The 13956-nt window shown below is 43.8% G+C and overlaps 1 protein-coding gene across 2 annotated transcripts in view; it reads right to left on the bottom strand.

Annotated features, from left to right (window-relative positions):
- Positions 1-13956, bottom strand: part of LOC138511212 (long-chain-fatty-acid--CoA ligase ACSBG2-like) — a 791265-nt gene that overhangs the window by 256764 nt on the left and 520545 nt on the right. For both annotated transcript variants that reach the window (XM_069626739.1, XM_069626740.1), the window contains one exon: positions 12046-12263. In XM_069626739.1, coding sequence (XP_069482840.1) covers positions 12046-12263 — 218 coding nt within the window. The remainder of the gene's footprint in view (positions 1-12045; positions 12264-13956) is intronic.

Raw genomic sequence — 13956 nt, 5'->3', positions numbered from 1 at the left:
CCATGTCCCACTTCTCTCTGCGTTATCCACCGGAGACCTGTGCTTCGATCGCCCTCTCTCCTCTTCCCCACTTTCCCCTACGTCCTCCCCCGAGTCGGTTTCCATATCACTAGAAAAATGGTCCACGAAGCTCAGCCTCCTAGAGGTCGTGTCTTCCCAGGGCTTCCCTCTGAAGTCGATCAAGTCTGTCATCCCATTCCCTACGGGACCCCATAACCGTCCTCTCTGATACAGTGGTGGCCCTGCCCTGCGTGGTCGTACTGTCTGGCTCTGCTCGACTCACCTACCCTCTCCCCTTTAGTCATATCCTGTGCCCATTACCCATCATGTCCTTATATCTCTGATCATGCGCTCCTCCTCCTCCTTCCGATTGTGCTCTTGCATAAGCCGCTCCAGCTGCCACTTCCTACGTTCCCTGTCCAATATCACTTGCCTTGCCTTCTCATCCTCTTCCCTTTGCCTCTCAACCTCTTCCTGCTTCTTCCTCCTCCTCTCCTGCTGCTCCTTCTCTTTCTCTTTCTCCCTCTTCCTCCCCCTCTCGCATCTCTCTTCTGCTTCCCTCTCCCTTCTGTCTACTTCTTTCATTATCTCTGCCCAGTCCTTTGCTTCGCTGCTCCCCTTAAGACCTTCCATTTCTTTGGTCACCCCTACTGCTTCTCCCATCTAACTTTAGAAAAATCTGTCCCCCCACCCATTCGTTCGTGGCTATGCTCTCTTGCCCCTTCTTCATGTCCTTTCGGCGCCTTACTGTTTGTTCCTTTTCTGTTGATCGTCTGCCCGATCCCTTTCTGCCCCTCCTCCTCCTTGGTGTACGGTGGAGGCTGAGATACTGGGTTTGAATACCCTTCTGCTACTTTCAATTCCCATAAAGGGTAAAGCCCTTGTTCATTGTCTGTGTCCTCTGTGTTTTCGCTTGCAGGAGAGGGTGGGGGAGCAGAGAATGGGGATGCTGGTCCCGGTGCCTCCTGTTGGTTCAGCATCTATTGACACCTCATCACTTCCCCCTCGCTCTCCTGAAACATCTGCCACATATCAAATATTGCCATGCGGTTGGCTAACTTTTTCCCCTTAAAAGTGCCCTGTAAGTGTGTCAGTAGTGATTGCTGCAGCTTCTTGGAGAAACTAACGCATTTTGGCCATGGATGGGGCAATTTACCTTAGATGCTTTTGATCCATTCCACGCTTTCCAAATGTTGTCCATTTAGGGCGGAAGGGTCTTACATAAGTGCTCTAGGGGCGTGTCACCCCGCACTTCCCTTGATACATTGCTCTTATACTTACTTGACCTCAAATCAAGGCTTTCGATATTCGGCTGTTGGTAAACACAACAAAAATAACAATTAGTTTACTCTTTCTCGAGCCTCTCTGGCTCCAAAACAATCTATCAGGCGTGCTCTGCGCACCGCCCCTCTGCGATTCTATGCCTCTTCAGGCCCTCTCGCAAATGTTGCGCATGCACTGTACGCGCAACCCCACTGAACAACCTCCTCCGTCAATCTCAAGTTTTCTCAATACCCTTTCCACAACACCTTGTGCTCTCCAAGTCCTATACACTGCCTAAAGGGTGACATCACCAACTCACTAAACAGGGTAATGCTAAAAATCACTTACAGTGCGCACAGTGCTAGAATCATGTTGCACAAAAATACACACAACCCAAACATAAACCCACATGTGTCTTCCTGCCTCCTACAAGGGGATACCAGCATTCTTTTTTGTGTTCAATCTGTACCTATAGCGTTGCCTTATAGATAAAACGCCTCTGCAAGACTTAACCAGACAATCACCTTCCACAATCTAGGCCAGCTCCCTTTGTTTAACCTTACGGGGATACCGTCATCTATGGCCCGAGCTAAAACTCAGAACCCACAGGAAATCCAATATTTACATAACTTCTGTCATACGTGCCCTTGAGTCAATGATCTGATGCCTACCTCTGCTCCTGTCCCTATGACACTACTGAACAATATTCGACAAAACTCCAAAGATACTCAACAATACTCAATACCACCCACGCACCCCCGTTACTTTCCCCATTCCTCTCAATTGCCATGTGGCTGAGTCAATACTTGCACTCTGTGATCTGCTGACACTGCTCAGCTGCTGGGTCTCCCAAAGCTGCCATGCCACCCATCTGGTCTGCTGGACACCCCATGGACCATGGCCAGGATATTTCCCAAGCTGGCACCTGACGGCCTATATATGGTGCGCGCATTCCCAGTCTTCTCAAAACCCGCAAGTGGTCCTGCAGCTTTCCAGGCACTACGGCTGGAGAGTTGGCTTTGTGGTGAACTGGCGTATCCTTACCCGTCTTCTGCTACCAATCTCCCGAGGACACAACAACCCTCTGCCCAGAATAACGGAGGACTCAGCCAAGAGCAGGTTAAACAGGTTATATTACGGGGTCATACAGGACAATCTCAATTCTCCAATGCTTCTCTACTTCCCAAGACACGCTCCACAGTTTTGTCCTCAAATGGCATCATCACCTGGCCCTCCCCCAAAGACCTATATCCCCTAAAGATTGGGTGCTTAGAGTGGTATCACCTATGGCTAACCCATATCAAGGTTATTCTACTGGCCATTGCATGTCAGGTGGCTGACCTGGCCGTCTCCAAGAAACTATCTATTACATTGTTGCAGGGTCGTAGACTTACCATTGGCCCTTGCCCTCTACCATCCAGCCCTAGGTTTCATTCTCTTAATTGGCTAGATCTGGTCTCCCCAGGCCTGGGTCCCAGCTCAGTTCTCAGCCCTCTGTGCACCTCTTCAAGGTGATGTGAAGTGACTGTGTCCCAATTGTATCTGTTAGTAACACCACCTTCACCTATGAGAGTGCGCTCCCTGTTGCAACATTTGTTTCTCTTCTCGTCTGGGTTGATGAGAACGGCTCGTCTTCCTACCACGGCTGAATGCCCATTGTCTAGTTTGGCTGCATCACATGGTTGTGGACCACAAACTCAATCTCTTTGGGTCTGCATTGGTGAGGATTTATTCAATTTTCCTGCAGCTGGCCCCTTGCCATTTGGAGCTTCAAAGGCGCTTGTTTATCTCTGACTTGTCTATGAGCTTGGTCTTCACTCGTTGCAGCCTGAGTCTGTTTCCCTTGTCTGGTGTCCTGTAATCTGAGGCCTTCTGTAATTTTCCTTAAACTTAGAATGTGGTTTATATTTGTTCATAATGTGCTATGTTTCCTATGGATTAGTCGTACATGGTCCTAGCAGGCACCATATATACTCCTGTAGTCCCAAAGAGTTAATTTGCCATAGCGTCTGCAAACTTGCTCAGGATCTCTTGTTGCCTTGCATTTTTGTGTTACTGCATTTGGCTAATTGAAAACATTGTAAAAAGCTTTGACAGTCTGTATATGGATCTGTCTCTATCTACAGAACTGCATAAGCATGTTCTTCATGTATACGAGTGTGTGTTCGTGTAATGCTGTGCAGGGCTGCCAGTGTACTTCACGACTAACGCTGCTACATTGTGATGTCACTACGGACGATGACTCAGTGTTTTCTTGATAGTTCATCGATGCAGTCCATTAGAGTGTATCCATCCACGATCATCGTTAAATCACCTGTATCGGAAAGCATATGGACTGGATATGGTTGGAATGGCTGTCTGAGGGGATACCTCTCCACACATGTATGTCAGGCAGTGGTGCACTTGGGGATTGTCCAAATAATGAATGACTTTGAGCATTTTTGCCTCTTTGGCCCGTCAAGTTCATAGGGGTGACAAGCGTTCTTGGGATACCCTCTTTAGAAACATTAGCCCCAACGTTATGCACCATTACACCCAGAGAGCCTTGCAAGTTGCTTTTCAAAACCCCTTTGGGAACACCATCCTTGCCAGCAGGTCTTTTGGCATGTAAACAAATGACTTCTCCCTTGCCGTTCCAGCCCACAGTTTCTGAGGCTTGAGCACATTACGAAATATAACTTTGGGCCTCATTTCGAGTAGAGCGGTAAGGGATACCGGGCACCGGTAAGGAGACCGGTGCCGGTAATCCCTTACCGCCCTACTACAAGGTCCCTTAGCGGGTCCCTCCTTTAATGCCTCGTCTGACCAGGCGTTATGGACGGGACCCGTTAAGGGACCTCAGAGCTAATAACGGTACCACAAATTGCAGTACCGTTATTAGCGCCTTCCCCATTCCCATTGAGCCCTATAGGGGCTCAATGGGAATGGGGAATGGCTTTTTCAATGGGGACGTACCAGTCCCGCAAAGGTCGAACTACACCGGTAAGTCCCCATTGAACGAGACTGGTGCCGGACACGTTATTGGTGGCAGTCATGGCGCAAATAGCACCATGACTACCACCAATCTCGTAATGAGGTCCTTTGTCTCTTTAATGACATCCTTGCTGTTATGTTGGAAATAGACTTTGGTTTTCCTTTATGGAAAACCAAAGTTTTAGAAGGCTTCTTGTCCTCGTTGAGCCCTAGGTCACTACTACTTCAGGTGCCTTCTACACGCATGTTATTGAAGCAATTGGAATGACAGGGCCACTCAGAGCAAGAAAGTCCACCTGACAATGGACATGTGGACAAGTGCTCAAGGCAGACACTTGGTCACAGTCCCCGATACCTCTCAGCAACAAAGTCGACAAAAGCGATTGAATGCCATTCACCAGCATGGAAAGGTTTGACAGCAGGTCCCATGGGGGAGTTGATCTCTGAGAGACAAGAAAGGCGGTTGTGGCATACTAGCTCACTCCCTGTGGTTTAGAAGTATGCTTTTTGGCAGCAGACAATGGGTCTAATGTTTAGGTGCTGTGAGAATTGGGGAAACCATGTACATGCCCTGCTTTGCCCATGCCCACCATCATGTAGAAACAGAAGGAGAGGAGGTAAACCTTTTTTACAATAAGGCCAGACCCAGGGCGATTGGGAGAAAGACCATAGGATGACAATAAGCGGGAAAAGCTTGTAGTAAATATATCGGATTACACGCTCATTGAGGCAGATGAGGAAGAACTAAACAAAGGACTAGGTTTGTAACAACAAAAACACACAATCCCTTTGAATCCTGGATTGAATTTTAAAACTTTATGAGAAAAATACATCCCACGGAATATTTTAGCAAAACAGAGATGGATTCAATTAATAACTCAACAGGATTAAGGAGACCTTCTTCTTTTGTACCCCCCCACCCTTACACACTTGCCAGAATCATTAATATTTCCGTTTTCGAGGAAGTGGAAATACTGGAAAAGAAAAGAAAACCCCTTTTTTAATTTAAGCATCAAAGATATGGTGGCCTTGAAAGGATTGTCGAACAATAAACAAATCATAATAAAAAAGCACTGACGAGGGCGGAGCAACAGTGGTCCTCTACAAAAAGGACAACATTGCAGAATGTAATCGATTAGTATAGGACGAAACCAGCTATCGAAGATTAGAGCAAGAGACTACAAGCTCCTTAAGGGAACAGGTCAAAATGAAAACATCCTAAGCATTCAATAGGAACTAACAATAATAACAACAATGACAAATCCAAGATCCCATATTTTTATTGCTTGCCAAAGATACAAAAAAATACACAACAAGCCTTCAGGGCGACCAATAGTGACTGGATCTTATTCCGTTTAAGAGCCCCTGTACACATTTGCGGATCGCTACTAAAAGCCTTAAGTCAATCAAAAGCGTTCATCCATCAAAGTTATAGGGAACGCAATCTGGATTATTGAAAACATTGATTTTGATCTGAGCAGAGGTCTGCTTATTGGACTGAATATTGCCTTTACACCAAAATCCCACAAAGAGCTACTTTAGATGTAGTAGAAGTAGCATTATTGAATAGAAATGACACTGATCCGGTCCCCAATTCATTCATATTTTGCTTTTTTTGAATAAGCGTAGTTGAATAACTCCTTCAAATTTATGGGAACTATATACCACCAACTAGATGGTACTGGAATGGGAGCAGCAATGGCAGCAACAATGGCTCCCAGCATCGCTAACAGAGCTTTGAAAAGTCCAAAATATACACAGACTCTAACTCTTTCAAGGAGAGTGTCAGAGTGTAGAAACGGTACATAAATCACATGATATTATATTACATTATTTCAACAAGCAAAATATATATTTAATGTTTACATACAATATGAGTGCAGAAGTGAGAGATTTTTTGGACATTACAATATACCATCACCAAGTTAAATGACTTATTAAACCTTTCCATAAAGAGACAGATAAGAACTCACTTCTACATCACGAAAGTCATCATGTAAAACATTTAAGAGATAATCTCCCTTGTGGCCAGTTTCTCTGACTCAAGAGGAACAGTAGCACGAAAGAATCTTATGAGACAGAAGCCCCGTCTTTAAGTTACAAACTAGGGAACAGGGGATCCCCAAAACAAACAGATAAAACAGCAACTTACAGAGTCTATAATAATAATAGAGAGGCGCTCCTCGAGAACAATGAGGAAAATAAAGAGGCAGAGAACAGGATCCTATGTGTTTGATCACCTACACAGTCTAAAAATTAAAAGCATAATAAATAAACATTGGAGACTATTCCACAGCCGGGTGAACAAACAAATAGATCAATTCTTGCTTTCAAAAAGAGCAGATCCATTAGGAAAACGAAAAACAATATGAAGTTGAAAAACTTGTATCCAAGACCTTGAACGAAAGCTAGGGCTTGGCACCAATTGGAGGGCATTATCCATGCGGAAAATGTGGAGTGTGCAAACTCACCCAGAAAAGCAATGAAATAGATATCGGTTTGGGAAAATCATGGCTGCAAAAAAAGTTCACCAACTGCAACTCAGAGAAGGTGCTATACCTGATTACATGCCCTTGTGGACTCAATTATTTAGGGGAAACTTGTAGAAAGATCAAACCACACATCTTTGAGAACCGGAATTGTCTAAAAAACAAAGTAAACAAAGCAGAAAATGCACCATTAGTCGAGCATTTTTTCGGGAAGGCAGCATAATTTTTAAGCATACTTTTTAAGAATTTAAATAGTCAGTGGTGCAAAACATACTTGGATCCTGGAAGAAAGAGATTGAAGATAAGCTCTTTAAAAGAGGACAAGAGCTCATTTATCTTACTAACAGTTGGAAAATAGGGTTAAAAGAAGAGATTGAATGGTGCAAAATGTAAAGTCACAGGTGCCCAGCTAGGTACCCAGTGACACATTAAGTGATCTGTTTGTCTGTTATAACAGACCCCATGCCACAGCCCCCCCACGGCTCCAGTTGCAGGGTACTAAGGGTGGGGTTGCTACTGGTACTCTTGTTCAGAGGAGAATTGCTTAGCTTTTCGGTGCTGGACTGCCCTTGTGGGTGGGACAAAGACTTGAATGCAAATGGTTATTTCTCCTCTGTGAAAGAGTGCAGTGAGTGGTTGTAGAGCCACCTGAGTGGAAGACGTACCATGGAACAGGGTATTTGACCCATGTTTGTGCTCAGTAGAAGGCCCCCACAGTGCTTTTTGTAATTGGTAAGTGGCTTTACTTAAATACCTGTAGCATGTTTCTGCTGGTAACAAGAAATCTGACATGCACAGGTTGTTCATTTTTAGCAAGGCTCTAGCACAACCGTTATTTAATACATACTTTTCTCAATAGATGGAACACTTTTCCTTTAACACCATGCAGTGAAACATCTCTCTTCAATTTTGAGTCTCTTTCTCACTCTCAGTAGAGAGTGTGCTTTTAACTCAGATATTTCACTTGGTTTCAATTTGAAGACACTTTTCTGAACATCACAGACCTAGATATTCAGATTATCATTTGGAACCCCTCTGCTTTAAGGCAGGAATAGCAAACACTTGGGAATTTTGTGTTTTAATGTAATGTAATGCTTTTGATTAAAACATAGCGCCTATGTGTGCTTTTTACTAAAACATAGCGACTATGTGTACTGTTTACTCAAATATAGCGCTTGTGTGCAGTGCACCCAGAGCTATAATGGACATTTGCTTCAAGCCACAGTGAAGCAAATGTCCATCAAGCTTCACTTGATGCAAGCTCTTTTCGTTTTATTACATTGGAAAACATGTTTCCAGTGATGTCTATTGCTTATGTTATTTTGCAATGCTTCAAGAACATGTTGGAGAAAAAGTCACACAAATAGATGGCTGTGACTGAGCCCGTGCTGGCTGGTACCTGATAATCATAATCTTGTTATGGAATGTAGGTGAATGTAGTCTGCTTTCATGAGAAAGGAAAAAGCTTTGTTTTTTATGGGTTGCTATTGGTCACTCCAGCCGGAGGCTCATGGGAACTTTTGAATTGGCAGAGACTTGGAAAAAGACAGAAAGTTTTGGCTTACAAAGGGGGGCACCCGAGAGTCAGACAGAGGAAGCTTTGCTGGAAGATGGACGCATCGTTCCAGGCCCGTCGATAAGATCTCTCTGTCTGCCTGTTGGAGAGCTTTCCAGTGCAGTCTTTCTGGCATGATGAGGGCATTCTTTAACGCTGTATCACTGATGTATTTTATTACACTTCTTTTTATGTATTCATTTAGTGTTCTTGTTGCATTTATTCCTTTGTGTATGTTTTGGTGTATAATCTAGCTACGTGTGTATATGTGGATGATTGTCTCCCAGCATCCAATGGTGTTTTTTCATTCAGTGTACTGGGGAGAAAATAAGAAATATATCAATGGACTTTTTGGAAAGCAAAATATTTTGGCATCACAAACAGGATTTCTTGTGATGATTAATTCCAGGCATCAAAGGATCTATGTTTCAACGCTGGTATGCAATTATTATAGTGAAAGTGAGTATTTTATTTCCTTTGCAGCTGGAGTTAGGCTGTGCTAATCAGTGTTTGTTTTAATTGTGCGCTTTGTGTGACTGTGTTCTGGCTGCAGTGAATATGTTATTGTGAATAGATCATTAAAATTGTTGTAAATATGAGTATCTTGTTTAGGAAGAGAGATAAGGTATCTTCTGCAGGCGGAGATTGCCTTAGTGTTGTTCTTCCTGGCTGGGTGAAGGACCAAAATGATAAGTTGGCAAAGGAATGGGCATGCAGTTCTGGGCTGTGCGAGCCATGGGAGGAAGGTTTGGGCATGGATGGGCCCGCTGAGGTACTGTCTTGCTTACAGCAGGTCCATGTGCAAATGGAAAAGAATGTGTTGCTCTTGAGAGACGTGGTTGGATTCTTTTATATACATATAGAAAAATGCACCAAAGGAATGTTGAATTAAGGAAGGAGGTTTTGCGCTTGGAAAATGAGTTAGCTGCTGAGAAACATATATCACTGATGCAGCAATTCCAATTTAAATCGGGCATGATAAATCACAGACATATCAGGAAATTGCTGAAAGGACGGCTGCTAGAGTTGCTCTATATAAATATAAGAAGCGCTGTGGCAGTGTCAACAAAAGGAAAGTTGCTGCTGTGATTGCTACTGCAGGGGCAGACTGGGATCCTGATAAATTGGATGGTGATATTTGGAATTCTACTGACTGAGAGTGCAGAATCGGAATTAAAACAAGATGAAAAGGCTGTAGCTGCTAAGCCAGTAACTAGGCGCAGCGCTGGCCCGATCCCCATAATCCGGTTTGGGGTGTTGTGGATTTGACCACACTGGAAGATTACACACAACATGAGGTTGGTACGATTATTACTCATCTGAGGCAGAATTTGGGGAGCCTTTACTCACCTGGATGGTGCGAATGTATGATGGCGTGCTGAGGGCCTTCTGGTTGATTCCACAGAAACCCCACCCTTCTTGCCTTTGTTCAGTGACACTAACATACAAGAACCATTGTGGGCTGGGCCTCCTCCAGTTGCGAATGGCCAAGCTTCTCAGGTATCTCTGTTGCACCTAGCGGCACAAGGGTGTAACCGCAAATATCCGATCACCAGGGATTGGCCCACAGAGGAAAAGAAGTGATGTACATTGAAGGAGGCAGTTCAGAAAACCAGAGAACATGCTATGAAGGAAGCAGTTCATGTAGATGAACCAGTATATATGGGGGAGGTGCCATTGTCAATGTGAACCAGAAATATGGTCATAAGAACTGCCCCACTAGCATATAAGAGTGTCATTATGACTTTGTTATGGGGCATGACTGGGAAGGCAACTGATGAAGTAGTGGATGCTATTCGGCAATTGCCAGATCTGGGTGAATGGGACGAAGGTGAGGACAGACTGCGAGAAAGAGGGGGGCACAGTGAGAGAAGATCAGAAGGCAGGAGACAAGATAGTAGAGACTCCAATGTGTGAACAAAGGACATGTTTTTGGCATTGTTGAATGATGGTGTGCTTCGGGAGGAAATTGATGATATTGAAACCAGGGAAATGTTTGAGTTGTACAAAAAAAGAGGGTTTGCTGGGAATGAGTGCTATAAACAATTTAAGAGACATGTGGTGTCCAAGCAGAAAAGGGACACTTAACCTTCAGCACCTCCTGAAGAGGAGCCGGGAGAAGGGTCTATGGGGATCCCTTCCCAGTACCAGCTAACATATACTGATTTGAGAAAAGTGGTGAGTGCACTGTTAGAGTCTGAGTCCGTATACACTCATACCAAATTTGACTAGGATTATGGCCACACCACAGCAACTTCTGCTCGTATATGACGATCTCATGTTAATGTTAAGATATTTTTGAAACCTGGAAACAGACAAGAGGTCCGGGCTTTGATACACACCGGGGCAGAGGCCTCATTGATTCATGGAAATCCTTCAGGATTTAAAGGTTGACTCTTAACCATTACTAGGCTGGGGGGAAAGGAAAGACCAGACCTGCAGTACAGACAGGAGTGGAAATGAAGATAGGCAATTTGTCAAAGCAGAAATATCAAGTGTTTCCCAATACCTAAGTATATAATTGGTTTTGACATTTTGGAGGGGTTGACTGTGGGACTAGGAGGTAAAACATATAAATTTGGAGTAAAAGCATTGATTTGTACACCAGTTATTGTAGGCAAATTGAAAAACCCACTGGTGCATGTGCCTTTGGCCACAAAGCTTGTATCTATGAAGCAATACCGCAATCCCGGAGGACATAAAGAAATTTCAGACACTATTAAGGGATATGTAGAAGCAAGAGTGGTACGTGCTGTTACTACTGCTTGGAATAATCTGATTTACCCACAGAAAAAAGCAGATGGGAGCTGGAGGATGATGGTGGATTATAGAGAATGGAACAAACACACTCCTCCTTTGGTCCCTGCAGTCCCAGACTCGAGAACGTACAAAGGTTTGAGGGAATCTGGTATGCAGTGTTAGATTTAGCCAATGCATTGGTCTCTGTACCAATTGCTGTGGTGTGTCAGGTGCCGTTTTTATTTTTTGGAATGGGTGTCAGTACACCTTCACAAGGTTGCCTGTGAGGTACTTGCACAGCCCAACCATTTGTCACTGGCTGGTGGCAGAATATTTGGACAAAATACCATGCTAACCTGATATACAGATTTCAGATTACACATGGCACTTCGGAATATGGCGTAACACAGGAAGACTTCTCAGGTATACACAAAAGTAAAAATTGGAAGGAAAGGTGTTGGGAAAATTATTTTGCTTCTTGACATTTTTTATCTTTGGGTTGACACAAATGTGAAAACAAAACTTGGAAAGGAACAAAAGGGATGTTTTTTGAATTGTTTATCTTTTTGTGAAAAAAAGGCGCAGGGAAAAGTACAAAAGGAACCTTTTTTGACTTTTTAATTTTTCTTTACTATAGAGTAAGGGTACAAAACACAAGAGTGTAGCCTAGGAAAGAAACACAGACAAGGGATACCACAGGGCTCAAGAAACCCCCAAAAAGCACAAACAACTAACAAACCCCTTCAAAACTCCTCTATAACGCCCCATAATTCACACCAATGCCAAAATAAAATCACAAAGGAAGCAGGAAGTGAGTGAAATATGCTAAATACATATTTTGGTGCTTTGCAAAGTTATTTTAGACTCCTTTCCATTAGACACAAGATTTTGGTTCACTTTAACTTGGCTACTCCCTTTTGCTTCTTAGGCCATGGCCCTTATAGGGTAATTTGGGGACCCAATCTTTCTCACCCTACTTAATGCCTTCCCTCTAAATATTTCAAGTATCGCCCAATCCTCTCTCACCTTTGATTCTGCCAGTAACATACAAGAAGCCGTCCTGGTCAAGCTTGCCCAGGTCCCCGGAGTGCAGCCATCCTTCCTCATCCAAGGCCTCCATTGTCATCTCCGGCATGTTCAAGTAGCCCATAAAGACGTGTCTGCCCCAGTAGCAGATCTCCCCAGCGCCATCCTCCTGTGGCTGATGGATACGGATCATGCACCCCACAAGACACCTACCACAGCTGGATATAGGAAACAAAAACACATGAGATTAAAATATCTTAAATGATTTAAGCTAAATTACAACAAAAAAACGTGAAAATAATTCAAGTTATGTTTGCCCTCCAGAAAAGCCATAGAAGGCTCTTCACATCAAAAGAAATATGAAAAAAGAACTATACATTCTAAAAGATGAGTCTGCTTGAACAATCCCTGTCCTACAGTACATAGAGCTTTTATCAGCAGCACTGCTCTTCTGTCAGACAAGTGCACCCTCTGCTTCTGATGCCTCTATGTTCACTTTAAAGTTTGCACTCCTCTCAATCGCTGATCTGCCCACAGTGGGTGCGTTATATTATTGCAAGGATGGGCCACATTTGGCTCTGCAATTGTTTTGAACTACAACTCCATTCGGATCTAGCTAACACAGTCAATGGTGAGGCATCATGGGAATCATATGCTGGGACATCTAGAGAGCTGCAGGTTGCGTGCCTCTGTTTTATTGGGATCGGGATATTTGTTTCGCACACCGCTGCCATTTGGATGCTCTCCATGCGCTTAAGGAACAGTAGTTTTGGGTTGTATAAAGTCATTGGAAATGATGTAGCATTTGGTATTACAAAGTCACAATCAATAAACTACCTGATTACAATACTAACTTGTTTGTAAACTTGACTAATGTAGTTCTTGATCATAGAAACAGATGAAGAATTCGTATCAAAGAGGGACAATGGGAAAGTAGAGGTGCAAAGAAAGGGAGTAGAGATGAATGGAGAAAGGAAGTAGCTAAAACTAACGATGGTGAAGACTAAAGACCATGTAAAGAAATTAAAATGAGGAAGAGTTATGGATAGGACATTGGGACATGACATGCAGGAAGCGGCAATGGTTTGTTCGAGCCTAGCCTTAGGGTCCATCGGGATCGGTCACTTCGGCTTATGAGAATTTTTATAACAGTAATTGGATCATCCATGAGCAGGAGCTGTCGAGTTAGGCATGGCCTCAAGTATGAGTTCGGTTTGAGGTACTGAGAATAGGAAATGTGAGAGCCCCAAAGCATGTTGGGTGATATTAGTAGTGGCCAAACACTTACTCAGCCCCAAACTACTACTAAACCAGCAGTGATCCCAATTATAAAGGTGAAACGGGCATAGCTAGAGAGGTATGCCTCCTTCTCCTCTTTTGGTAGCTCAGGTTGAAGGTAGGCTATATTCTAAGGAGGGCCAGGAGCTGATAACAGAAGCAACCCCCTTTTTGTGAGCTCTCAAAAGTTCCTGAGGTGTCACTCGTGGGTTCTGCAAGACAGCAGACTTTGTTTGATCATAAATGGGCCTTTCCACATTAGCCAACTGAATGATTACATCAATTTCAGCTGTCTGTAGACAGCTCAGGAGGGCTGCACCCCACAATTTATCTTCTACTGCCTGGAATCGGAAGTCTTATTCTAGTGTTTCAGACCAGTCTTTACCAACAGCTGGACCACGTTCTTGGGGATATGGTCCCTAGGCTTTCCTTAGATATCATTGCTTCAGACACTTTCCTCCCCCTTGTTTGTGTGTCTCCCTTTTCTCTGGCTTTACCCAATCCTTTTGTTTCTGCTCTTAGGAGGCCACCCTCCTTTCCTATAAGAGAATGTCATTTTCAGTCAGGTTCACCCCAGATAGAGCATTTGGGAACTAACAGGCAACTGGGAACTAGCAGATGTGGAGATAATCA

The sequence above is a fragment of the Ambystoma mexicanum genome, chromosome 6p (genome assembly GCF_040938575.1).
Source record: "Ambystoma mexicanum isolate Mex_15411 chromosome 6p, UKY_AmexF1_1, whole genome shotgun sequence".
Classification (NCBI taxonomy): domain Eukaryota; kingdom Metazoa; phylum Chordata; class Amphibia; order Caudata; family Ambystomatidae; genus Ambystoma; species Ambystoma mexicanum.
Note: the sequence above shows the minus strand (reverse complement) of the source record. Positions and strands in the feature narration are given on the sequence as shown.